Source organism: Salvelinus alpinus, chromosome 18 (genome assembly GCF_045679555.1).
Source record: "Salvelinus alpinus chromosome 18, SLU_Salpinus.1, whole genome shotgun sequence".
NCBI lineage: Eukaryota > Metazoa > Chordata > Actinopteri > Salmoniformes > Salmonidae > Salvelinus > Salvelinus alpinus.
In genome coordinates, this window is record NC_092103.1 from 40,394,210 (window position 1) to 40,419,866 (window position 25,657).

A 25,657-nucleotide genomic window follows, 5' to 3' on the forward strand; every position below is an offset into this window, starting at 1 on the left:
ATTCAACATCATGAACATTCACCACGCTGCGCCTTGGTCCTCCTCTCTTCCACATAAAGACGAGCGTTACAAATCGCTGCCATAGGTGATTCAAAAATGTATATACTCAGGGGTATGAAATTGAATACTTATGTGAATTGAATATTTCTGTATTTCTAAAAACATGTTTTCACTTTATCATTACGGGGTATTGTGTAGATTGGCCAGAACAACATCAATTTAATCCATTTTGAATTCAGGCTATAACACAACAAAAATGTGGAATAAGTCAAGGGGTATAAATACTTTCTGAAGCCACTGTATAGCATACCGTGCAATACAAACTTTAAAAAATGTGCCCTGCAATAAGATAACCTGTTTGATTTCTAAACCCAATACCATGGTGGTCCTGCATGATGTTGGATGTATTGGACTATAAGGTATGGAGAATGATAAAGAGCCTGTAGGATTATAGAAAAAGCAGTTGGGAAATGAATGTTTGAGTTTCAAAAACTAAATGTTCAGTGAATGTGAGTATATTTAGTTTAAATGATTAACTTCAAATCAGATAGTGTTTCACTATTTATTGAGTACGGAGACAAATAGCAAATGTGTCTCAGGCAGTATTTGAAGTATCTAAATATAGTGTAACCTACAAGTCAATGTATATCAAGTGCCATGGAGGGTGCAATCTTACAATGTTGCAGTCCAGAAGTGAGATATTTACCATCTATATGCCAAAAGCCTGGGCCTCTGATAGAGACTGTAGAAGTGTCATCAACGCATGCTTCAGTATTCCCCCTTCTCTCTAGGAGCATTGGTGTGCCCAGGCACCATAGGCGTGTCAAAAGGATCCCACTCTGGTAACCAATGTAGCTGACCGATGTTAAGAGAGACAAGTGCCTTAGCAAAATGCAATCTAAAGCTTGCGTGGTCCAAAGATAAGAACTACCATCTTTGGCAAAAGCCTGGGCTCCTGACAGGGACAATAGAATTCTCCCCACTGCGTGTTACAACAGTAAAATAATATGTTTGTCACCTCGTCAAACTGATTCTATATTTAATTTAGTCTTTGAGATGCTCAAACAAGCATGTGTGTATCTGTGGTTGGTGTTCTTCAAATGTAAAATGCACTAGACTGTGCAAGACAGAATCCACAAAGAAAAGAGAACAGGCAAATGCATATGTGGTCCCAATGTCTAAATAGTGATGGCAGGGCTAGTTCAAATTGCAGTAGGATAATTATCCTCACAGCTTAGTGAATCAGCCCATGCCTGGTGAACAGCACTTGGTTGATCTCAGGGAGCAGGACACAGGAGAGCTGAATAGATCATGTGAGACAAAAGTGAGAGACAAGAATGAATAAAATAAATCATCACAGAAAAGGAATGTAGTTTGTGAGCTAGAAAATGAACATCCTGAGTCTGAGGCAGGGTGCTCTGCAATCATCCTACTCCAACTATTGACAGGGATAATATGGCATTTCTAGTTTGTCAGTAGGAATGAAATGAGTGGGTCCTGCATTGATGACTGTATTAGATTTACACTACTTGTCCTATCAATTGTTGTAGTGTTAAATTATTACTTGGAATAAACTGATAGCTAAAATGCTCCTTGTCCTGGTATGGTGAGATAACTTGATCCCGTGTTGGAATATGGTGATACGAGCGATTATTTCAAAAACCGCTACCGTAAACCACGCCCCTGTGGGCAGAGCTAGGCATGTTGCACTGGGACGTGAAGAAAAGTATCTTATTTTACAATTGGTCCACCGTGGTTCTGTGTAGCCTAGTTATGCTAAATATATTTGAGACTTACAAATTGGAAAGTCCTGAAAATACAAGTGCTATTGTTGGACAGCTGATAGACATGGTAAAGGCCAGATTGTACACCTCAATATTTAAAATATCTAGCAGTTTGTCACTGTATCCAGTCTTAGTACCTACCTTTGAACGGTTTCATTCAGACACTCCACCAACCCATTCGTTTGAGGGTGATATGGCGGGCAAAAGCTCATTTTGATGCAAGTGTGGCACACAATGTCGTGTTTATCTGTGCATTTTCAGAGGAGAAAGTGGAATTATAAAAGTTAGAACATAATTATAACACTAATCTACATAATTGCATCACCATATATCTTGTGCTTTCCCCAAATAATAATATTTCCATAATCATATCTTAAACTACATGCGGTAATCATGTGAAATTCTGAAACCTACATCACTAGCGATTTCGCACCCCTGATCTGTAAGCATCCGCATTGGAGCAACGAATTTATAAAACCAGGTGACAATGCACCCTGACACCTCTTCTGTAGACTTCCTCTTCACAGAGAATGCCTCACTACACCTGGTGAAGTAATCCACCATTGTGCAGATGTAGTCACCACTGTTGGGTACAAGTGGCTCCAAAAGGTCCATTCCCAATCCCACCGATTCCCAAGGTTCTGAGGTAATTCATACTGCCTTAATAACTGACGGCCAGTGTTGAGATTTATCGCCTTTAAATCATTGACATTGTCAACTCCATCATTTTAATTGTGCCTTTTTCGAATAAAGACTCCAGATTTTCACTGAGTTATAATTAATTTCCTGAATGGCACAGCCAGAAGAGGACTAAACACTACTCAGAGCCTGGTTCCTCTCTTGGTTTCTTCCTAGTTTTCTGCCTTCTAGGCAGTCACTGTGCTTCTGCCTCTGCATTGCTTTATTTTGGGGGTTTTATGCCAGGTATCTAGAAAGCACTTAGTGACAACTGCCGATGTAAAAGGGGCTTTAAAACACAAATTTGAATGGAAAGGATTGACTTAGCTCTATTAGGATTAGGTATCCATATGCACCAGACACATCACATGTACATTCATTGTTGTGAGTATTATTATCACACAGTTAAAAAGCACTTTTTGTTTGAGTGATTATCAAATGTAATGCCATATAAAGGTGTTGAATCAATGGCTCATACATTTGGGTAACAAACAAAAAAACAGCTGTGGAAATCCACAAATATAGAATTTGTCACCTCAGGTGTTCTGACCAGGTGTGGAGAGTCTTTGACCTGGATGCACTTATAATGAAGATCTCCATCTGTTGAAAGTAGATATTTGATAGGTTCCCTGAACACCCGTGGGTAATTTCCACACAAAGTATGTTTATGGATATTACTGGGCATGGCTAATAGGGATGCAAATGATCTTATCCTTCATCTCAAAGGTTTTATCCCTTTGTGTAAAGGCAAAGCGTTCTGTTTTAGTTGCATTGTCCTGCTATCTGCTGTGGACTTTAAAGTCCACAATTAACCTCTGGATCCACTGTCTTACCTACTACTGCAACACGTGATTGGGAGACCCATAGGCCGGCGCACAATTAGCCCAGCATCATCAGGGTTTGGCCGGGGTAGGCCGTCATTGTAAATAAGAATTTGTTCTTAACTGACTTGCCTAGTTAAATAAAGGTAAAATAAAAATATCAGCCAGGGAAACTAATTGTTTTCACTTTATGATAGAACATTCATATTTTGGTTACCTGAATTGTTAGGATTTACTTGTGATCACTACAAAACGACTTATTTTGCTCAAATAAAGATTTAATTAAATTGTGTTTTCTTTAAAAGATGGGCCTGGCTGAGAATATAACATTCCGTTTTCTACCTGAGTGTGGTGCTGTTTGGCTCATTTTTTACATTATCTTGTGGCCATGACAAAACAACTTATTTTACTCAACTAGAGATTTAAATAAATTGTGTTTCTTTAAAAAGATTGGCCTGGCTGACATGAAAACAAACATTAAGGAGAAAGGATCAACAGACACAGAGGCTGATTACCTTTCTGCACATGCCTTTATTTACAATGCTGGCTGCCATGGTTAACACTAACACAGGACATTGAGTGCTAACTGAATTGACTCAGAAAAGTAACAGAAGTAGGCCTACAGTATCACAGCGAGGTCAAACAGGTGTGTGTTAGTCAGATTATCCAGTGTCCACAGCAATACTATTGATTATTCTCTACCCCCAGAGAATGTGGTATACTATGGTTTTAGCCATGGTGTCACTAACCCTTGTCTTTTCTCTTTCTCTGTCTTCTCTTCCGGAGGGCCTGAGGATCTTGGACTGTGACTGAGGACACCCTGTCCTGACACCTGGACGTGCCTGGCACAATCTCAGCTGGCCCCCCTCTACCTGCTACCTGCCTGTTGCTTTATGAAAAGCCATCAGACCATAGGGTCTTGAAGTGTTAGTACTTTCTCTCTAGTCATTATGGATATTGGCATGTTGGCCATTAATACTGGTATTGTTCTTTCCATAATGAAATGGTGAATAAAGGAAGACTGTGCTTTAATTTTAAATTAAGACATAATGAAGACATTGTTAGATGTCATGCAAACTGCAATTGTGACTTCTTTCCCCAATGATTTCCTACAGCTGAGCTATTTTATCAGTTATCAGTTATTCCATACCAAGGCTAGATGAGGCTGAATGGCAACAACACCACACACAACTGCAATGCAACTAATTCAGCTCATTGGCAGTAGTGTAAAGTATTTAAGTAAAAATACTTTAAAGTATTACTTAAGTTGTTTTTTGGGGTACCTTTACTATTTATATTTTTCACTACTTTTACTTCACTACATTCCTAATGAAAATGATGTACTTTTTACTCCATACATTTTGCCTGACACCCAAAAGTACTACTTACAATTTGAATGCTTAGCAGTACAGGAAAAAGGTCACATTCACACACTTAAAGAGAACGTCCCTGGTCATTTCTACTGCCTCACATCTGGTGGACTCACTAAACATAAATGCTTCCTTTGTAAATTATGTTTGAGTGTTGGAGTAGGGCCCTGTCTGTCAAAAAAAGTTATAAAAAAGGAAATTGTGCCGTCTGGTTTGCTAAATATAAGGAATATTATGTATAGCATTTACTTTTCTTTGTACTTTTACTCAAGTATGAAAATGTATTACTTTTTCCACCACTGTACTTAAGTACATTTAAAATCGGATACTTTTAGACTTTTTCTCAAGTAGTATTTTACTGGGTTACTTTCACTTTTACTTGAGTCGTTTACTTGAGTCGTTTATATTAAAGTATCTTTACTTTTACTCAAGTATGACTTTTGAGTACTTTTCCCACCTCTGCTCATTGGTACATGACTGTTCAGTCTGTTGAAAATTCCATCAATGAAAATAAGGATTTCTTGGTCCAACAAGTCAGTTCTTCATATTTCTGCCCTGCTAGAGCTGCCTCGGTCAACTGTAAGTGCTGTTATTGTGAAGTGGAAACGTCTAGGAGCAACAATGGCTCAGCCGCATTGTTGTCTGTCCTCGGTTGCAACACTCACTACCGAGTTCCTAACTGCCTCTGGAAACAACGTCAGCACAAGAACTGTTCGTCGGGAGCTTCATGAAATGGGTTTCCATGGCCGAGCAGCCGTACATAAGCCTAAGATCACCATGCGCAATGCCAAGTGTCGGCTGGATTTTCTTTATAATTTTTAACCTTTATTTAACTAGGCAAGTCGGTTAAGAACAAATTCTTATTTACAATGACAGCCTACACCGGCCAAACCCCGACGATGCTGGGCCAATTGTGCGCTGCCCTATGGGACTCCCAATCACGGCCTGGAATCGAACCAGGGTTGATGTTAAGTTTGTCGCCATTGGACTCTGGAGCAATGAAAAAGCATTCTCTGGAGTGATGAATCATGCTTCACCATCTGGCAGTCCGACGGACAAATCTGTGTTTTGCGGATACCAAGAGAACGCTGCCTGCCCCAATGCATAGTGCCAACTGTAAAGTTTGGTGGAGGAGGAATAATGGTTTGGGGCTGTTTTTAATGGTTCAGGCTAGGCCCCTTAGTTCCAGTGAAGGGAAATCTTAATGCTACAGCATACAATGACATTCTGGATGATTCTGTGCTTCCAACAGACCTTTTCCTGTTTCAGCATGACAATGCTCCATGCACAAAGCGAGGGTCACAGAGAAATGGTTTGTTGAGATCGGTGTGGAAGAACTTGACTGGCCTGCACAGAGCCCTGACCTCAAACCCACCGAACACCTTTGGGATGAATTGGAACGCCGACTGCGAGACAGGCCTAATCGCCCAACATCAGTGCCCGACCTCACTAATGCTCTTGTGGCTGAATGGAAGCAAGTCCCCGACAGCAATGTTCCAACATCTAGTGGAAAGCCTTCCCAGAAGAGTGGAGGCTGTTATAGCTGCAGTTATAGCTGCAAAGGGGGGACCAACTCCATATTAATGCCCATGATTTTGGAATGAGATGTTTGTCGAGCAGGTGTCCACATACTTTGGTCATGGTCATTGCTAGTTAAGTCAACATTAACTGCAATACACTGGTCTCATAGCTGGCAACCAGCTATGAGCTGGCAACCTCTCGTTTTACACTTACACTCCCCAATTTTCGTGGTATCCAATCGCTAGTAATTACTATCTTGTCTCATCGCTACAACTCCCGTACGGGCTCGGGAGAGACGAAGGTCGAAAGCCATGCGTCCTCCGAAGCACAACCCAACCAAGCCGCACGACAGAGCCTGGGCGCGAACCCAGAGACTCTGGTGGCACCACTGCGCCACCCGGGAGGCCCCCCTCTCGTTTTACACTCAATCAAATAAAATCAATCAATCAAATGTATTTATAAAGCCTGATCATTTATAAAGCCTGACATCAGCCGATGTCACAAAGTGACATCCACCCATCCACCCCGACTAACCATCCTACTTTCATTTTTGCCTTAAGTAACCATCTGTCCAAATGTAACCATACCAAATGTTGAACATATAACAATTTGAGTGTCCCGGATTTACATCTACTATATTAGGTCTAGTCTATGAGACCAGGCTGATATATTAGCATAACTTGGCTACACAGAACCATGGCTCTCCAACTGAGGCGGGGCTTACTGAGTGCTCTTTGAAATAGGCGCTGGTAATGCTGAATTCCAACCAAGAGTCCAGGGTTCTTGTCTAAATGCACGATTTTGACTGCTCATACAGTTCTGCTTCAGTACTCTAGTTTAACTGACACCCGGAACAGAAAGACAATTTCCATACACAGCCACATAGAGAAGTCAGATTTAGTCATCACCTCTGTGCACAAAACATCCATTTAATTAGTCAAATAACTGTCGCTTCCCCCCCCCCCCATCACTCACAGCGGAAGACATCAACATAGTTTCTAAACCCAGAGGAGCAACATCATGAGACTTCCGGAACGCTTGGGAAACAGACCAGGTGTAGGTACGCGTATCGGTAAAAACATGAGCCTATCACAATAATAAATAAAACATGTAAAGAAACCTATAGGCTATTACACAACTTGTAATCATTACCACATGTCGGAGGCATACAAAATTATTGAATGGACTTAAACGGGTGGTAAAGCCTACGTTCCACAAAATGCGATGTGGTTCAACATGACATCGCCTACAAGTGTGATCTTGGTTTTCTATTGAGAAACAGTTTCTGTTTATCCTCATACTGGAAAGGGAAAGGGGGTACCTAGTCAGTTGTACAACTGAATGCATTCAACTGAAATGTGTCTTCCGCATTTAACCCAACCCCTCTGAATCAGAGAGGTGCGGGGGGCTGCCATAATCGACATCCACGTCTTCGGCGCCCAGGGAACTGGACTGTCTTTGTTGACATTTTATATTCGTCCAATGTCTGCCATGTTTTTGGATGAACTCAGTCCGGCTTTTAAACTTACTCTTAAAAGTTATGATAGTAGAATGCACATTGTGCAATTTTGAAATTGGTTAGTGCATCATCAGTTCCTCTTGCTATGTTAGTCATTGCATACCTTAGATAACTATTTATAAATTGTCAGAAAAGTCCAGACCAACTAGCCCATGTCAGCTCACATTTTTTTATTTTGTCTTTTTTTCCTCCATAGATATTGTTGTAATTTTTTTGTCACTCAAATATCACATGAATAGACATTAGACATGGCAAAATGTTTAGAATTGCAAGAGAATTTGCTTCAAACGGTCAACATTTTCTTTGCACCCCATGACAAAATATGTAGAATTGCAGCAAATAAGCTAAATTCTCTCCACCAAGAAGAGAGGTGTGAACAGTTTGTGTCATGAATAGGGAGGGAGGGGAGGGGTCCTTGCACTCTAGAGTCATAGGGACATCCTTACCCCCCATTGAAGTTGAAATGTAAAATGGTTAAGGTAAGGGTTGTGGTAAGGATTAAGGTAAGGGGGGTGGTGGAAAAAGTACCCAATTGTCATACTTTAGTAAAATTAAAGTAAAGATACCTTAATAGGAAACCTACTCAAGTAAAAGTGAAAGTCACCCAGTAAAAGTCTCAAAGTATTTGGATTTAAATATACTTAAGTATCAAAAGTAAATGTAATTGCTAAAATATACTTAAGTATTAAAAGTAAAACTATTGATCAATTAAAATGTCTTATATTTAAGCAAACCAAACACAAATATTTTCTTGTTTGTTATTTATTCACAGATAGCTAGGGGCATGCTCCAACACTCAGACATCATTTACATCATTTACAAATGAAGCGTTTGTGTTTAGTGAGTCAGTCAAATCAGAGGCAGTGGGGATGACCAGGGATGTTCTCTTGATAAGTGCGTGAATTGGACCATTTTCCTGTCCTGCTAAGCATTCAAAATGTAATGACTACATTTGGGTGTCAGGGAAAATGTGTAGAGTAAAAAGTACATTATTTTCTTTAGGAATGTAGTGAAGTAAAAGTAAAAGTTGTCAAAAATATAAATAGTAAAGTGAAGTACAGATACCCCCCAAAACGTAGTACTTTGAAGTATTTTTACTTAAGTACTTTACATTACTGGGTAAGATTAGAGTTTAGAGTAGGAACGCCCCAAGGATCCCGGATAGTGCTAACCAATTTATGTCTGAAGGAGGTGCCGCGCGTGGACCAATCACTGGCGAATGACACGAGGCCCAAGTGGACCTTGCGTAGTACGCCGTTTATTGCACCCAATATCCAACCATGCAGCGCTGCTTTACATTAACCATTGTACGGCACTGGGCCCTTCGAAAGAAACTTCTCACTATCAGCTACCAACAATCAGCAGCCATGTCTACACTTCTGATAAACCAGCCCAAATATGCCTGGTTGAAAGAATTAGGCCTGAGTGAGGAGAATGACGGTGTTTACAACGGGAACTGGGGAGGCAAAGGAGAGGTAAAACAAGCAAGGGGATTAGCTAGCTACACGTTAGGTGGGTCCTGGATTCTAAATATAAATCCAGACATGGTTATAAAACACATGATCTGCAAGCTAACTAGGCCACATAGTAGACTTTGCTTTGTACGTTAAGCTAATAGCCCACGTTTGACAATTGAGACAGATCAAAATGTTACGCAAACTTGTCCGAATAGTTTATTGCTTTGACTTGAGTTTCTTAATTCATTGACACATTTGATAGGTTATACAATGTAACGTTAGTAATCAAATTCAACCAATTTCAGTAGCTATGTTTCAGCGAATGTCTCCACTGTACTTGGTTAGCATAGCAAACTAAGTTAGCTAGGTAACGTTAGCTGGTTTACTTTTCTACCTAGACACGTCGTCGAGTTTCTTGAGACTGTATACAGGAACTTACTTTACGCGGTCTACCTGGCTAGCATAACGTTACCTAGCTAGCACATGGTCTCTACAAGTAAAAAACAACAACCGTGCGACAGATTTACAGCTGTCAAACTATTACATGACACTTACAGACATACAGCACTTAACTAGGTATTTATGAAGTCACCGTAAACTGAACTTCCTGAATTCCTACAGTTTTCTTTTATCGCAATTTTTTTTGCGCACTGCACATTTCTTACCCTACAGTGACACCTATCGGCCAGATATGATAGTACATAGAAGGTTGAATTTGATTCAGTTGTACTGAAAACGTAGTAATTTACTCTCACTAACCCCCAATGAAATTGTCAGGCAGTAAGTATCATGGTATAACCTATCGACATCATTCCCTTTTACTGTATTCTTTATAGACTAATGTATAAAGGGTAAGCTGTATAATGTCAAGTATAAGTAGTGGACAGCAGTGCACTTTTCAAAACACACTATCTCAGTGGCTTCAGATAACATTGAAGTATCCAATTCAAAGGCTGTGAACTGTATACAGTCATTTCCCTGCTCCTGTGGTGGGGTGTTCTAATCGGTGTTCTTTCTTCAAGGTCATCACGTCGTATTGCCCTGCCAACAATGAGCCCATCGCCAGAGTGCGCCAGGTAATGTCAATAAGGTCTCACAGTTCTATCAGTGTACCACTATCACCATTTAAAAAAATATAAACCACTGCTACCATTTTGCAATTTAACATATAAATTGTGCATGGCCCCAATTGTACTTTTCTATTAAATTCTGCTCACCCAAATGTCAACATTGTTTGTTTAAAATGGCCGACCATCTCATTTTCCAAAAGCTTCTGAATGGTCTTGTCTTCAAGGCGTCAGTTGCTACTTGTTCGAGCCAAACCAGGTTTATATTCATAATGCTTCCCTAAAGATCAAAAGTCCAATATTAATCATCTGACCTGGATTCAAAGTTACTTTATATACTCTTTTTTAAATCTTTTTTTAAAGTCTCTTAAAGGAGCCTTACTGACCCCAATGCAAAACGTTAATGTAGTGAAGTTACTGGATACTGTTTCCTTTGTTCAGGCAACCATGGCAGAATATGAAGAAACTGTGCAGAAATCGAGGGATGCCTGGAAGGTGTGGGCAGATGTAAGTATGGTGACTTAACCAAGAATCTGTCTTCATTGCTCATTTCATTTCACCTTAGAACATGCCAACACTAAAAATCTAATTTTCTCGTCAAATCTAGATTCCGGCCCCTAAAAGAGGAGAGATTGTGCGTCAGATTGGTGACGCACTGAGGAAAAAGATCAAAGTCCTGGGCAGTTTGGTAAGACCTATCACGAATGTGACCGCTGTAGTCTTGGCTGCAATCACACAGTAAAAGGGCTACATAACTAGGATGATGAGATTCATAGTAGCGCCGTAGACTTTGACACAACCATGCTAGAACTTGTTTCTCTGGTGTTTGAGGGGAGAGGACAGAGCCATGCTAATAAGGGATGCAGTACTCAAAATGGAACAGTGCTCAAAAGGGAAACTGTTTTCTGTTTGTAGGTGTCCCTGGAAATGGGAAAGATCTATGTTGAGGGAGTCGGCGAGGTGCAGGAATACGTTGACGTCTGTGACTACGCTGTTGGCTTGTCTCGCATGATCGGAGGTCCCGTTCTCCCCTCTGAAAGTAAGTCTGCAGTTAACAATTCATTAAATATTGTCTTATTTGCCGGAGGGTGGTAGTGGGTTTAAGAAAACAAAGTGTGCAGGCTTTTTGCGCCATTCCTGCTTTGTGGATACGGGCCCAAGACTGGAGGACAAGTCTGCACACCCAATACTTTTCCAGGACCGTAGTTGGATGATAGAGAATCTTGGGATAGGAAATGTTGGTGTTAAATACATTTTTGTCAATTTGAAGTAATGTGATGTGTCTTTAGGACCGGGCCACGCGCTGATCGAGATGTGGAACCCTGTGGGTCTGGTGGGCATCATCACAGCCTTCAACTTCCCTGTGGCTGTCTACGGCTGGAACAACGCCATCGCCCTCATCTGTGGCAACGTCTGCCTCTGGTGAGCGCCTATAGGTTCACACTGTTAACTGTTCTACATCATTGAAATGATCGTGTGTATCAGTCTTTCTCTGCCAGTTTCATTTTGGTGATGTCTTTTAATGTTTACACCATGTCGCAAATAACTTCTGCAAGGGGACAAAGTCTAAGCTATAAGGACTCAAACCTGTTTGAAGGGAATCAGGTTCACATTATGGCGATGTACACAGCTCCTATTCCAGTTCTGAAATGTTTGTGTTGATTTTCCTCTAGGAAAGGAGCTCCCACCACCCCTCTAACAAGTGTAGCTGTAACCAAGTAGGTGTTTTGGGGTATTTTATCAGAGTTTGAAGAGTTAATGCAAATTCTCTTATTTTAGTTAGTCATGTTGAACAGAGAATGAAGACTACATTTAACATTTGCTCATACTCCAAAATAGATAAGGCTCAATTAGACCACCAAACCATTTTCCAGCAACACACAGATGTTTAGAAACGTGTAGAATTTAGTCAGATTGTGCTCAGTTGTGTCCGTGCGTGTTCCAACAGAATCGTGGCTGAGGTGTTGGAGCAAAACAACCTGCCAGGTGCCATCTGCTCCATGACATGCGGTGGCGCTGACATCGGGTGAGTCCCCTCCCCTAGTGACGGTCTTCTGTCCTTTCTCCTGGTACACTACTCCCTAGAAATACAAAAGGATTGTATTGGGTGTAGGCATGGGCAAGAGGGAGTGTCCAACATTTCTTACACTAGTCTTTTCCTTTCGACCCCACAGCACAGCAATGTCGAAGGACGAGCGCGTCGACCTGGTCTCATTCACTGGCAGCACCCACGTGGGCAAGATGGTGGCCATGTTGGTGCAGGAGAGGTTTGGTGAGTCGGAACCTCATCGTCCATATTTTTTTTCACCTCTCAACCAAACTTGACCACATTTGGGACGCATTGCTTTATTTATTTTTTTAAACATGACTTAATAGTGTTATTTTTGTACAGGTCGTAATTTGCTGGAGCTTGGCGGGAACAACGCCATCATAGGTAAGGGCGTGAAGACACTAGCTTGTTGATTGTCATGATACTGGGATGTTATACATGCATGAGCAGACATATGATTTGCCTCAGAGTAGCTAGCACAGAATGGTATGATAATTAGGACTATGAAAATAATAGCCTGTCCATTTAATTTCTCAGGAATTGTGTATATACGATTATGTTTCTCAGTTGGCAATATGTGTGTCTTCAGTGTTTGAGGATGCTGATCTGAACCTTGTGGTGCCTTCTGCCGTCTTTGCTTCTGTGGGAACTGCTGGACAGCGCTGCACCACCACCAGGAGGCTGGTAAGTAGACGGTAACATATAGACCACTATGCTCATATCTGACCAGTGCAACACACACATGCAGCAGTCACACTCTGAACTACAATCCAAGGCCCTGTTTAAATTATTTTACACTCCTTTCTCCTTTAAGTTACTGATGACTTTGTTTTAGATGCTGCACGGAAGCATCCATGACGTAGTGGTGGAGAGGGTAGCCAAAGCCTACAAACAAGTCCGCATTGGAGACCCCTGGGACCGTAAGTGCTTCTGTGAAATGGATCAGCAAATTCTGTTCAACTTCCATACTAAGATGGCTGAACATGAGACCACAATACAAGTGTGAATAACATGGTGCATGTTTTTAATATAGACGCCCCCCTTTTCCCCTACAGCGAGCACTATGTATGGCCCGCTCCACACCAAGCAGGCTGTGGACCAGTACCTGGCAGCCATCGAACAGGCTAAGCAACAGGGTGGCACTGTAGTGTGTGGAGGAAAGGTACTGTGCTCCTGCTGTGTACTTAGAGCACCTCTGTGTGATGTGGGCTGTTAGGAACACACCATATGAAGAAGTCTATATTCTTTATGTAGTCTAAAGGTCTCTTGAAAAATCTATTTTATCTCAATGAGAAAAACCTGTTTAAATAAAAGTAAAGGTTTATTTTCCATTATAAGAGGACACACCTTAAGTTGACAAGTGACACTTGCACTACACAATCCTTTACTCTTTTAGCTCCAGCACAAATGATCAATGGATCAATTTGGAACCCAGTAGAAACCGCAAATAAGACTACAAACCGTTATCTGCTAATGTACGCAATAGCTGTCAAATAAAACCTGAAAAGTGGGAATATCAGAGTTTGTTTTGGTTGCCAGGTGATGGATCGTCCTGGAAACTATGTGGAGCCCACCATCATCACAGGGCTGGCTCACGATGCGCCCATCGTTCACACAGAGACCTTCGTCCCCATCCTTTACGTCCTCAAGTTCCAGGTAGGGCATCCATTACCTTCTGTCTCAGGAGCCTGGTTAAAGGAGACGTAACACTGCACTTAGTCTGGTTCAACCAGGTAAGCTGTACCCTGTGCAATGATGAAAACCAGAGAAGGTGGCTACTGGCTCATTTTGATTCCTGGTTATTCGGGGGGGGGGGAATCAAATCCCTGCTAACTCTTATCTGTTGTCCACTCAGACTGAGGAGGAGGCGTTTGCCTGGAACAATGAGGTCAAGCAGGGCCTCTCCAGCAGCATCTTCACCAAGGACATGGGCCGAGTCTTTCGCTGGCTGGGGTAAGAGCTGGGTGTTGTGTATGAAGAAGTCCTTCTGGGGCGACGTGGTTCCTGAATGTTAGTGGGATTTGGGTTGTGGCTTAGGACAGGGTCTTAGCTTGAAAACAGGTTTGATCCACTTGATGGACAACAAGAATACTCAGTCTCAGGTGGACCACCGTACACAACGCTGTGTGTACAGTGCAATATAGCATCTAGTCTGAGTCTAAGTGGTGTCTAATGTAGTAGACATTGGAAAGTGGAGGTAGGCCTATTCATTGGAAAGATGCTTTCTTCCTCTAGACCTAAAGGATCGGACTGCGGCATCGTGAACGTCAACATTCCTACCAGTGGAGCTGAGATTGGAGGAGCCTTCGGTACGTTGGCTGTCTGTCCTTCTGTCTGTAGACTTCCCTGTGTGCATTAGGCTAACTGCTGACGTGTGTTTGTTTCCAGGTGGGGAGAAACACACAGGAGGTGGACGGGAGTCAGGCAGCGACTCTTGGAAGCAGTACATGAGAAGGTCCACATGGTGAGTGAATAAAATAAATGCTCTCTGCCAGATCACACCCCACTGGAATATTTCAGTTTGTTCCACATCTCATCTTTATGGCAGACCCTCTATCACAGTTGGAACACTGCCATGTAAATACTTTAACTCATAAGCCCCAAATTCACTGCACTATAAACCATGGTTTTACCTGGGTCTCCCGTCAGTATATTTGGGTTATCATACTCCTTTTATAAAGGGTTGGAACGATTACAGACTATGTAATTGAGCATTGGGGGGGGTGGATACTTGATTGACAGTTTTCCTATTCTAACTGTTCTTCTCCCCCTTCAGCACTATCAACTACAGCAAGGATCTTCCTCTAGCTCAAGGAATCAAATTTGAGTGAAGCGGGCACACAAGGAACCAGGACCCAGTCAACCTTGATGAATCCACAAGGGAAACAAACACTAACTAACCATTTGGACTTTGCATAGTTTATTCTCCAAAATGCTAAACTTCTGTCCTAGCAACTTTTACAATCAGAAGATGAATTGGACTTGGCCAAGTGGGGCAACCGGGTGCGTTTTGGGTTGGTCATGGTGGTGGAAGTATATATTTTTTTTATGTGACTAGGGGTTGGTTGGAAATAGAAAATTAATACTCCCATTTTTCTATTGTAAAGATGTTACATTTGGCTGAAACGGTCAAATAGAACTAGCCACCCTAGTTGTGTGCACTTTGTTTGTAGCACTTAACTGTAGTACTTAACTCTGCTTTATAATACTGTACCAGGTGCTTTGTACAAATAAATCATGCCTTTGTTTTGGAAATATGTCTTATTTATTTTATCAGATTTTTATTGCAGACAGCAAAATAATTTGGCAAGCATGGATATTGGTGTGTGGCACATGTTGAATCACATCACTTCCCATTTCACATGATTCATTAAGGGGTGTAAAGGTGCATGTAGCCTAATATGGTCCATCTGTTACATAACGCAATACAAACGTGACATGCCTGCCAACAAGTGTTAGTACAGTGTGTACTCGCCATATCTTGGCTCCACTAGGGGCACCATGGAGCCTGAAATAAAGGTTTATCCAACTCCTCTTCTTGATGCTCTGCAGTTGGCGTCGGGATGATGGATAGCAACCAGCTAGGGAAATGGCTCTTATTGCTTTCAAATGAATGATTCCCAGATCTCTTACATAAACCATTGGGCTGGGATGGTTTGGTCGGTGGCTGACTGTCAGGTAATTTAACGAATTCATGATAAAACACAGGTCGGGAAGACAAGGATGTGACATTGCTATGTTGTGACGGCTAGCTAGGCTAGTTATGTTAGCCTCGGCAGAATTGAATACCAATGAACGTGGGCAGTCTTGACACGTAGCAGTAAACACAGGCAGATTTGTAGAAGAGAGTGGAGAGTAAAATCCAGGATCTGCACGAATGTAAATCGGGCTGTCGTAGTATGCACTCGGCAGGTTGTTTGTGGAACGTTTTATTGCACATTTAGGTAACTAGTTAACTAACAACGTTATACAGCTGGCTAGATGTCAGCTCAGCCTCTGATGTGACACGTGTGAGAAAGGGTGCACAAAATGATACGCGCTGTATGAAACTTGTCAGTGAATGCAAGAATTAATAGAAACGTCGTTATTCCTCAAAAATTATTAGTTCATTCTGCTCTACTGAATTCATAACACTTTTAGCTACCTGACAACTTCAGATGGGCTAGGACGTGTATAGAGCCCCACGGTGGATGTCTCAGAATACCCATAACATCTAGCTGTCAAAAAGGGAAAGGGTCCCAATTGTTTTTCCACCATCAATATTTCCCATAGGGTATTTTAGAAACACTTAAAAATAAGGGCTGTGTTTCATGTAGGCTTACACTGGCGTGATATTCTGATAACTATGCGAATCTCTCTCGGACAAGGTGCCTTATCAATATATTCTGCCCTATTCACTCTGAATCGAAAATGCTAATTAGCATCAAAGTAGACCTCATGCAAAACTACAAATCCCTGCAAGTCATCTCTAGCTGACATCTTCGCTAACAGGTATTGTTTCAATTTAAAACTTGCACAAGACAGTTCACAGAATTGTCCATTTAAATACATTTAGCCAATTTATTAATGACTACATTTAGCTAACATTAGATAGTTAATCCAGAGATTCTTACCTTTGCCTCAATTCATCAGTCTCTTTCAGATCATGGCATTTGTAATTCTTTAAGATAGCCACATTTAGCATTTCATTTTGGGGGGGTAAATACAGGTGTACATATTGATAAGTCTCCTTGTCCTAGAGACATTTACACAGTTATCAAAATGTCACACCAGAGTAGCATACACAAAACACAGCCCTTATTTCAAGTGTTTCTAAAATCCCTTATGGGAAAAATGAATGGTGGAAAAACAATTGGAACCAATTCCCTGTTTGACCTCCAGGTTTTATGGGTATTATGACTCATACTGTGGTACTCTGTAAACAACATGGATATGATTCATTAAACCATCTGATATGGCATACTTACCAGGTACTGCTTTATTTCTCCCTGTATGAACATGTGGGTGAAGTTAAAAAATCCATGAATGTTCTGCAATTTTCTGTATTTCTTTTGCAGATGATATCTACTTGATGGATTCCCGTGAACATTATTATTAGAATGCAACCAACTGCCTCAATCACTGAAGACTGTTTGACAAAGTATCACCTTGCTTGACAGAACAGGTGCTTCTTGTGAAGGAGGCCTCCAAACTGTCCTCGATTTACTGAACTGGAAAGCAAAATGAAGACATCCCAGACCATAAATCATGACTCTGGTTTACCTGTCGATTTTTGACGGACGTATAAAATAATCACTAGATGTTTCGGTGTGTGTCTGCAGGATACTGACTCTCTCTCTCTCTCTCACACACACACACACACACACACACACACACACACACACACACACTAAAGGACAACTTCTTGAATCAATCCAGAGTTCCCAAAGAGTACCGTCAAAATGTTTTCGGCTCTTAAGAAGCTGGTGGGCACCGAGCCTGGCCAGCTAGGAAACAAAAACATTCCAGCTGGTTTGCAGTCAATGAACCAGAGCCTACAGAGAAGGTTTGCCAAGGGAGTACAGTATAACAGTAAGTCATTCAGCTCTTGAAAGTGATATCAAGAAGACCTGAAGCCCGGGATGTTGTTTTAAAGTAATTGTCCAGTGGAAATATCACTTTTATATTCTGTTCATATTCTGTTAACTCATAACCAAATAATGTTGTTGACTCGTTCTACACTCGTCTTTATGGCCAATGCATAAATAGGAGAAAAAGAAACACTTGAAAAAAAAAACTAAATAATTCTAGCTATGCCCTCATATGACTTCATGTTAGCTAATTTTATAAACAGTTTGACTTTTTCATACTCTGTGCTCACACAGAGCTCTGGTAGTACAGTGTTGTAGGACTACATTAGAGAAGATAATTAAAAATGAATCATGGCTATCTGATCACCTTACCTACTGGTCTATTTTTCTATGGGGTCGAAACAAGTATTGTTTGTTTAGGCCTTGTCTTTTGAATGTCAATAACATTGACATGTTCCATACCTGCAGCAGGATGCCTGCAGCCATTCATTTGGAAGGAATATTATGTTTTACGTAAGCTATGTACCTGACTGTTTCTGCACTCAACAACGTTGTCTTATCTGACTACTAAAGCAGAAACATACTGGCACACAGGCTGTTTCACATTAAAGGGTTAGTTCACCCAAAATACAAATCAACTAAATTTTATGAAGAGGCCTACCTAGAATGTAGTGTTTGGACCTGGAGAGTTAGCCACCCAAGATTTGGATTTGTTTATTTAGCTATAGCATTAGCATTGTCTGCTCAAATCAATAGGAGTGATAGGGTCCCAGTTAGCATACTCCAGTTAGCATACTCCAGTCTGCGTACCTAGGCCTAAATTCCTCAGGAAGAGTTCAAGCACTTCTTTGATTTCTGTTATTGTTGCATTCTCTCCATGAGGGTCTTAAATAATATCACAAAAATGTCTCCCTGCTTTCCCCCTCTCTGTCTCGTTTAGTGAAGATCATCATCCGTGGAGACCGGAACACGGGAAAGAGTGCCCTATGGCACCGACTACAGGGGAAGAAGTTTCTGGAAGAGTACATCCCCACACAAGAAATCCAGGTCTCCAGCATCCACTGGAACTATAAAAGTAAGAAGATGCCGTGTGTTTGTGTGAGAGCCACACACTAGTGGTCCTCTGTAGCTCAGTTGGTGGAGCATGGCACTTGCCACGTCAGGACAGTGAGTTCGACTCCTGGCATCACCCATACGTCAAATGTATGCACGCATGACTGTAAGTCGCTTTAAATAAATGCGCCTGCTAAATGGAGTATACTATAATGTTATTTGTACATGGCGTCAAGTCTATTAGCTATAATGTGTATTGTATGAAGAAAACACTGCCCAAGCCTTTCAAAAGCGCTTCCACAGAGAGAATAGCATCGTAGTATAGACCTGTGTACTGAGATGTGACTTTTAAACAACATCGAAGGGTGAAACAAACCTTCAGTTTTTCACCATAGGAATGTTGAAAGCTGTAGTCAAATGTTCCCAAACTGTTGATTCAGAATTGTCTGACTTGTTACAGTTTTCTTATTATCAAAGGCATTTTAGTGATTGCCGATTGTGTTTTTTCCCTCTTAGCGACAGACGACGTTGTCAAGGTGGAAGTTTGGGACGTGGTGGACAAAGGTGAGCCTACAGAGTTGCTCAATGTGATTTGCTGTAAAGCAAAAGTGACCAATGGCATCTGCGGTAGATAGGAATGGGTGCAGGCTTTTGTTCCAGCCAAATAGTATTTTAATTTAAGATGAATTTAATCTGGTGTTACTGCATTGTTTGGTTAAAACAAAAGGCTTTACCAGCATTGCGTCTCTGCTGAAGTGCGTTTACGTTTGGCCAACCGCTTTTTTAAAGAAAGCTTACTTAAGTGTTGAATGTAAAACACACGTTCAACAAAATTAGGTATTCATAAAAAAACTGTGTACAATCTGTAGTTTTGTTCGCATTGAATTCCATGGAATGTTAGTTGACAGTCAATCTGTTACAAATACACTGACATAATTTAAGCTATAACACTGCCATATTGTTCTACCTCTGTCTGTCCATCTGACTGTCTGTCTTGATTAATCAGTCATTTCAACTAACTAAAAAACATTTCCTGATTTTATTTTTGCCATTCGTGTTGGTGTTTTCTCATGCATTTTTCAACTCCTGTCACCTCTGTAGGCCAAAAGCCTCTTCCTGAGGGCTTAGGTGAGAGGTAGCCTAGCCTGTGGTAGTGTGAACTAGTCTAGACTGCCTGTGCAGCTAGGACTGAGTCCTAACTTGAAATCTACAACAAAACTTCCACTTCTGTGGAAATCTCCCATTTATGTCAATCTGTTATTGATATCAATGTGTGATTTATTTAGTTGCACTTGTGTATCTCAAGTAGGAATCAGACCTTGCACTGACTTTGACATCTTGTGCTGTGCTTTCTGGAAACATATTCTGGGCTTTATATGGAGTGCTGTGTGGCCATGTTGTAGCCATGGTCAATGGTTTTGTTCTATTGTAAAAAATAAATAAACTTGAGTGGTTTGGTGATAAGTAGCCTAAATGAAGATGACTGCACCATGAAGTGACTCTAAAGGGTTGGGATTAGAAGGCCTAAGTGGTAGAATAGTGGTGATAACATTAAAGTTGCCCTGTACAAAGCAGGGCAACTTCCTGCTTACAGAAATGAACAACAACCAAATCTGCCAAGATTACTGCCGCTATTGTCTCAACGGAGGGCATCAATTGAAGAGATAAGTCTTGGCAGATTTAAATGATGTGGTTGTTGAGAAATGTAATCAGGAAGACACCCCGCTGTGTATGATGTCATGTTGCTGAGTTTACCTTTAATGTAGACTGTTGATGGAATAGTGTGCATAATAATTCTATTGAAATAGCGCTGCAGGTAGATGAATGGCTTTGTTTTGACATTTCTCCTCCTTTTGAAACCGTGACCTGCTTTTCTGTCATCTTGATAATAAATACGATACAATACGATATACTTTATTTTTTTCGTGAAGTCAGCATACAAATACAGAAACACAACACACTATAAATAGACTTTATGATTCGGGTGGGACAGCCTCTTTCTGCCAAACAGAATGTCAGCTGAATGAAAAACATTAAGAAACTATTTTAAGTTTCTCTGGATCACAATAAACCTGGAGAAAAATATAACTTGCTTGCCTATATGCGTTGCGGTTGAGCAAATACCCATATTGATAAATTATCAATATGTTTGACACATGGAATTGATTTGCACATAAGCCTAAATATTTTAGCATAGTTACCCACTGCTACTTTAAGTGTGTGCTGTCTTTCCTCTTATGCATTTTGGTATGCTATACGTCCTCTGTGTGAAACCACGGTAAGTGCCTCTCCTTAATTGCTTTTCTGCCTCGCTAATTGTAATCTCCTGTTTTCCCAACCACTGCAGGGAAAGGCAAGAAGCGAGGAGAAATGCTGAAAACGGAGAATGAACCCCAGGAGGTAAGTGCCATATGATTGTTAATCATCAATAACAAATTACCTTCATTTCTTACCTTGTCTTTTAAAATGCAACCAAAAGAGAATCCCCCTGCTTTGAACAGCGCTCATAACAGAGCTTGAAGTCTCCTTAGCCATGTCAACTGTGTAATATGTCCAATATAGCACGGCTAAGGGCTGTTCTTAAGCGCGACGCAATGTGGAGTGCCTGGATACAACCTTTAGCGGTGGTATATTGGCCATGTATCACAAACCCCCGAGGTGCCTTATTGCTATTATAAACTTGTTACCAACGTAAGTAGAGCAGTAGAAATTAATGTTTTGTCATACTTGTGATATACGGTCTGATATACCACGGCTGTCAGCCAATCAGCATTCAGGGCTAAAACCACACAGTTTATAATAAGTTATATGACATATTTTAGTAATTGCAATGACAAGAAATTGACTTCAAGATTCTGTTGGTTGGAAGATGGTTTTTATATAACCATTTTAGTATCCACCTTCCATGTAAATGAGTTGGATATAAATTATGTTTCATAAATCATATATAGGCCTTTATTTATTGATATATATATATATATATACACACAGTGCATTTGGAAAGTATTCAGAACCCTTGACTTTTTCCACATTTTGTTATGTTACAGCCTTATTCTAAAATGTATTAAATTCATGTTTTCCCTCATCAATCTACACACAATACCCCATAATGACAAAGCGAAAATAGGTTTTTAGAAATACCTTATTTTTAGAAATACCTTATTTACATAAGTATTCAGACCCTTTCCTATGAGACTCGAAACTGTTTCCAGGATACACCTATTTCCAGATGTTTCTACAATTTGATTGGAGTCCACCTGTGATAAATTCAATTGATTGGACATGATTTGGAAAGGCTGTCTATATAAGTTCACACAGTTGACAGTGCATGTCAGAGCAAAAACCAACCCATGAGGTTGAAGGAATTGTCAATAGAGCGTCGAGACAGGACTGTGTCGAAGCACAGATCTGGGGAAGGGTAGCAAATTTCTGCAGCATTGAAGGTCCCCAAGAACACAGTGGCCTCAATCATTCTTAAATGGAAGATGTTTGGAACCACCAAGACTCTTCCTAGAGCTGGCCGCCCGGCCAAACTGAGCATTCAGGGGAGAAGGGCCTTGGTCAGGAGGTGACCAAGAACCTGATGGTCACTCTGACAGAGCTCGAGAGTTCCTCTGTGGAGGTGGGAGAACCATCCGGAAGGACAACCATCTCTGCAGCACTCCACCAATCAGGCCTTTATGGTAGAGTGGCCAGACGGAAGCCACTCCTCAGTAAAAGGCACATGACAGCCCGCTTGGAGTTTGCCAAAAGGCACCTAAAGGACTCTCAGACCATGAGAAACAAGATTCTCTGGTCTGATGAAACCAAGATTGAACTCTTTGGCCTGAATACCAAGCGTCATGTCTGGAGGAAACATGGCACCATCCCTACGGTGAAGCATGGTGGTGGCAGCATTATGCTGTAGGGATGTTTTCAGCAGCAGGAACTGGGAGACTTGTCAGGATCGAGGGAAAGATGAACAGAGCAAAGTACAGAGAGATCCTTGATGAAAACCTGCTCCAGAGCGCTCAGGACCTCAGACTGGGGCGAAGGTTCACCTTCCAATAGGACAACGACCCTAAGCACATAGCCAAGACAACGCAGGAGTGGCTTCGGGACAAGTCTCTGAATGTCCTTGAGTGTCCCAGCCAGAGCCCGATCTTGAACCCGATCGAACATCTCTGGAGAGACCTGAAAATAACTGTGAAGCGACGCTCCCCATCCAACCTGACAGAGCTTGAGAGGATCTGCAGAGAAGAATGGGAGAAACTCCCCAAATACTGGTGTGCCAAGCTTGTTGCGTCATACCCAAGAAGACTCGAGGCTGGTATCGCTGGCAAAGGTGCTTCAACAAAGTAAAGAGTCTGAATACTTATGTAAATGTTATATTTCATTTGTTTGCTTGTCATTATGAGGTATTATGTGTAGATTGATTAGATATACTTTTTGAATACGGCTGTAACTTAACGAAATGTGGAAAAAGTCAAGGGGTCTGAATACTTTCCGAATGCTCTGTACATAGCTCTGAATATCAATGAATGAAGGCCTAATGGAGGATGGTTTTCTTCTCTGTTGTGTTACTAGAATGAGATGGCTCTGGATGCAGAGTTCCTGGACGTGTACAAGAACTGCAATGGAGTCATCATGATGTTCGACATCACCAAACAATGGTGAGCCTCTCTGTCTTTCTCTTCTCTATCTCTCTCCTGTCCTCTTTCTTTTTTATAGATCACTCTCTTTCTCCCTGTCTGGCTTTCTTTCTGTTTCTCCTTCCCTGCCCCCAACACACATCATGTAAAGTGACTTGGGCTACAGGGCAACTAGACAGTCAAGAATCCAATTATATCTGGGTCAGTGTGTGACAGCCAGTGATACAACTATCTGACCCAGGTCAGTGTGTGACGGCCAGTGATACGACTATCTGACCCAGGTCAGTGTGTGACGGCCAGTGATACGACTATCTGACCCAGGTCAGTGTGTGACGGCCAGTGATACGACTATCTGACCCAGGTCAGTGTGTGGCAGCCAGTGATACAACTATCTGACCCAGGTCAGTGTGTGACAGCCAGTGATACAACTATCTAACCCAGGTCAGTGTGTGACGGCCAGTGATACGACTATCTGACCCAGGTCAGTGTGTGGCGGCCAGTGATACAACTATCTGACCCAGGTCAGTGTGTGACAGCCAGTGATACAACTATCTAACCCAGGTCACAAAGATGTGCACAGAACTGGGGGAAAAAGTATCTCTGATTATTAGTGTCTGTTTGAAGAGCCAGAACTTGATAACCCACATCTAGTTGACTCTTTGTGAATGACTTAAACCAAGGCTTTTTTTAGTAATTGTTGTTCAGCTAGCTTTCAAATCAAATCACATTTTATTTGTCACATACATGTGTTTAGCAGATGTTATTGCAGGTGTAGCGAAATGCTTGTGTTTCTAGCTCCGACAGTGCAGGTAGTGGTTTGACAAGATATTGTATTTCAGTTCACTAATTGACTTTCTGTTGCTCTTGATAAGAAAAATTAAAGGTTCCCAGTTTTGCATCTCTAGATAGCCCACCTTTACTAGTATACTTTGCATATTGAAGAACCACACAAGATTGACAGTACAGTACATCGTCAGTTATTGAGACACGGCCACCCACTTCCTATGCATTTTTATAAATCTCAAGTCGGAGTGTTTTTGAATCCCTCCTTAATTTGTATATTTATTAACAATTAACTTACTACAATACCCTTTCATTCTTCCCTCTAGCTTATATTTTGCGCTCAAGTCATGGGTCTATTTCACAGGACATTTGACTACATCGTGCGGGAGCTGCCCAAAGTGCCTACCCATGTGCCCGTCTGTGTGCTGGGCAACCAGAGGGACATGGGCGAACACCGGGTCATCTTGCCCGACGACACCCGAGAGTTCCTCTGTCACCTCAACAGGTAGGGGGTGCCACAACTGCCGCGGGGTACATTCAGTTGATTCATTCTGTTACTCTCAAGGAGTTATGATGGTCAATGCTTTGCAGGAGTGTACCACTTGAGTGTTTTATTCTCCAATGGTAAAAGTGTACAAAACTCTCTACCCTCCACTATCTATTACAGCGCTACACCACTCACCTAGTCCTTCACATGCAGAAATATCTGTCTCGGAGGGCCACTTGTAAGGGAGTTTTGCGCTGTAACCCCTGAACTAATCATATTGAAATCTCTAGCTTTGTTAGTCTTTGTCAATAGTCTTCATGAAACACATTCCTGATCAGTGATGTAGTGGTGAAAACAATACGTGGCTATACTGGCTCCCTATACTTTCAATTCATTTTTCTGCAAAAGGTGGGTGAACTGCGTTACTTTCGTTTACCCTCCGCTACACCACTGGTCCTGATATGTCCTCTACTTGCTTTGCATTTGCAGGCCTCCAGGTTCTTCTTACATCCACTATGCTGAATCTTCCATGAAGAATGGCTTTGGTCTCAAGTACCTGCACCGCTTCTTCAACATCCCCTTCTTACAGCTGCAGGTCAGTCCAAATAAAATGGCTGCTTCTTCAACATCCCCTTCTTACAGCTGCAGGTCAGTCCAAATAAAATGGCTGCTTCTTCAACATCCCCTTCTTACAGCTGCAGGTCAGTCCAAATAAAATGGCTGCTTCTCAAACATTCCTATGGAATATGTTGAAAAGGCCCCCTTTTTCTCCTAGATTGGTCCTTTGAGCTGCGTATATACGAGTTGCCCCTAATTACTGATACATGGTCAGATTGTCCCGTTTGGCTGTTGTTAGGGCATGGCGC

General features: G+C 41.5%; 2 protein-coding genes across 3 annotated transcripts in view; both read left to right on the top strand.

Moving 5' to 3' along the window:
- Window positions 1–8,832: 8,832 nt before the first annotated feature.
- On the top strand, window positions 8,833–15,522 carry aldh7a1 (aldehyde dehydrogenase 7 family, member A1). The gene is made up of 18 exons (XM_071351308.1): window positions 8,833–9,168; window positions 10,173–10,226; window positions 10,659–10,724; window positions 10,825–10,905; window positions 11,133–11,256; window positions 11,507–11,639; window positions 11,891–11,935; window positions 12,166–12,243; window positions 12,392–12,489; window positions 12,610–12,651; window positions 12,857–12,951; window positions 13,103–13,187; window positions 13,323–13,429; window positions 13,807–13,923; window positions 14,123–14,220; window positions 14,503–14,576; window positions 14,656–14,731; window positions 15,044–15,522. The coding sequence occupies exons 1-18, from the start codon at window positions 8,974–8,976 to the stop codon at window positions 15,096–15,098; spliced, it is 1,623 nt and encodes a 540-aa protein (XP_071207409.1). The 5' UTR covers window positions 8,833–8,973; the 3' UTR covers window positions 15,099–15,522.
- A 189-nt stretch (window positions 15,523–15,711) lies between these two features.
- LOC139544326 (rab-like protein 6) overlaps window positions 15,712–25,657 on the top strand; it is a 32,981-nt gene continuing 23,035 nt past the window's right edge. Inside the window, exons 1-8 of one of the 2 annotated variants that reach the window (XM_071351307.1) lie at window positions 15,712–15,945; window positions 17,325–17,838; window positions 18,778–18,912; window positions 19,407–19,454; window positions 21,238–21,290; window positions 23,457–23,542; window positions 24,669–24,809; window positions 25,281–25,386. In XM_071351307.1, the coding sequence (XP_071207408.1) occupies window positions 17,709–17,838; window positions 18,778–18,912; window positions 19,407–19,454; window positions 21,238–21,290; window positions 23,457–23,542; window positions 24,669–24,809; window positions 25,281–25,386 (699 nt within the window). In that variant the 5' untranslated portion in view covers window positions 15,712–15,945; window positions 17,325–17,708. Of the gene's footprint in view, window positions 15,946–17,324; window positions 17,839–18,777; window positions 18,913–19,406; window positions 19,455–21,233; window positions 21,291–23,456; window positions 23,543–24,668; window positions 24,810–25,280; window positions 25,387–25,657 lie in introns of both variants that reach the window. The other variant, XM_071351306.1, reaches the window with a different exon arrangement.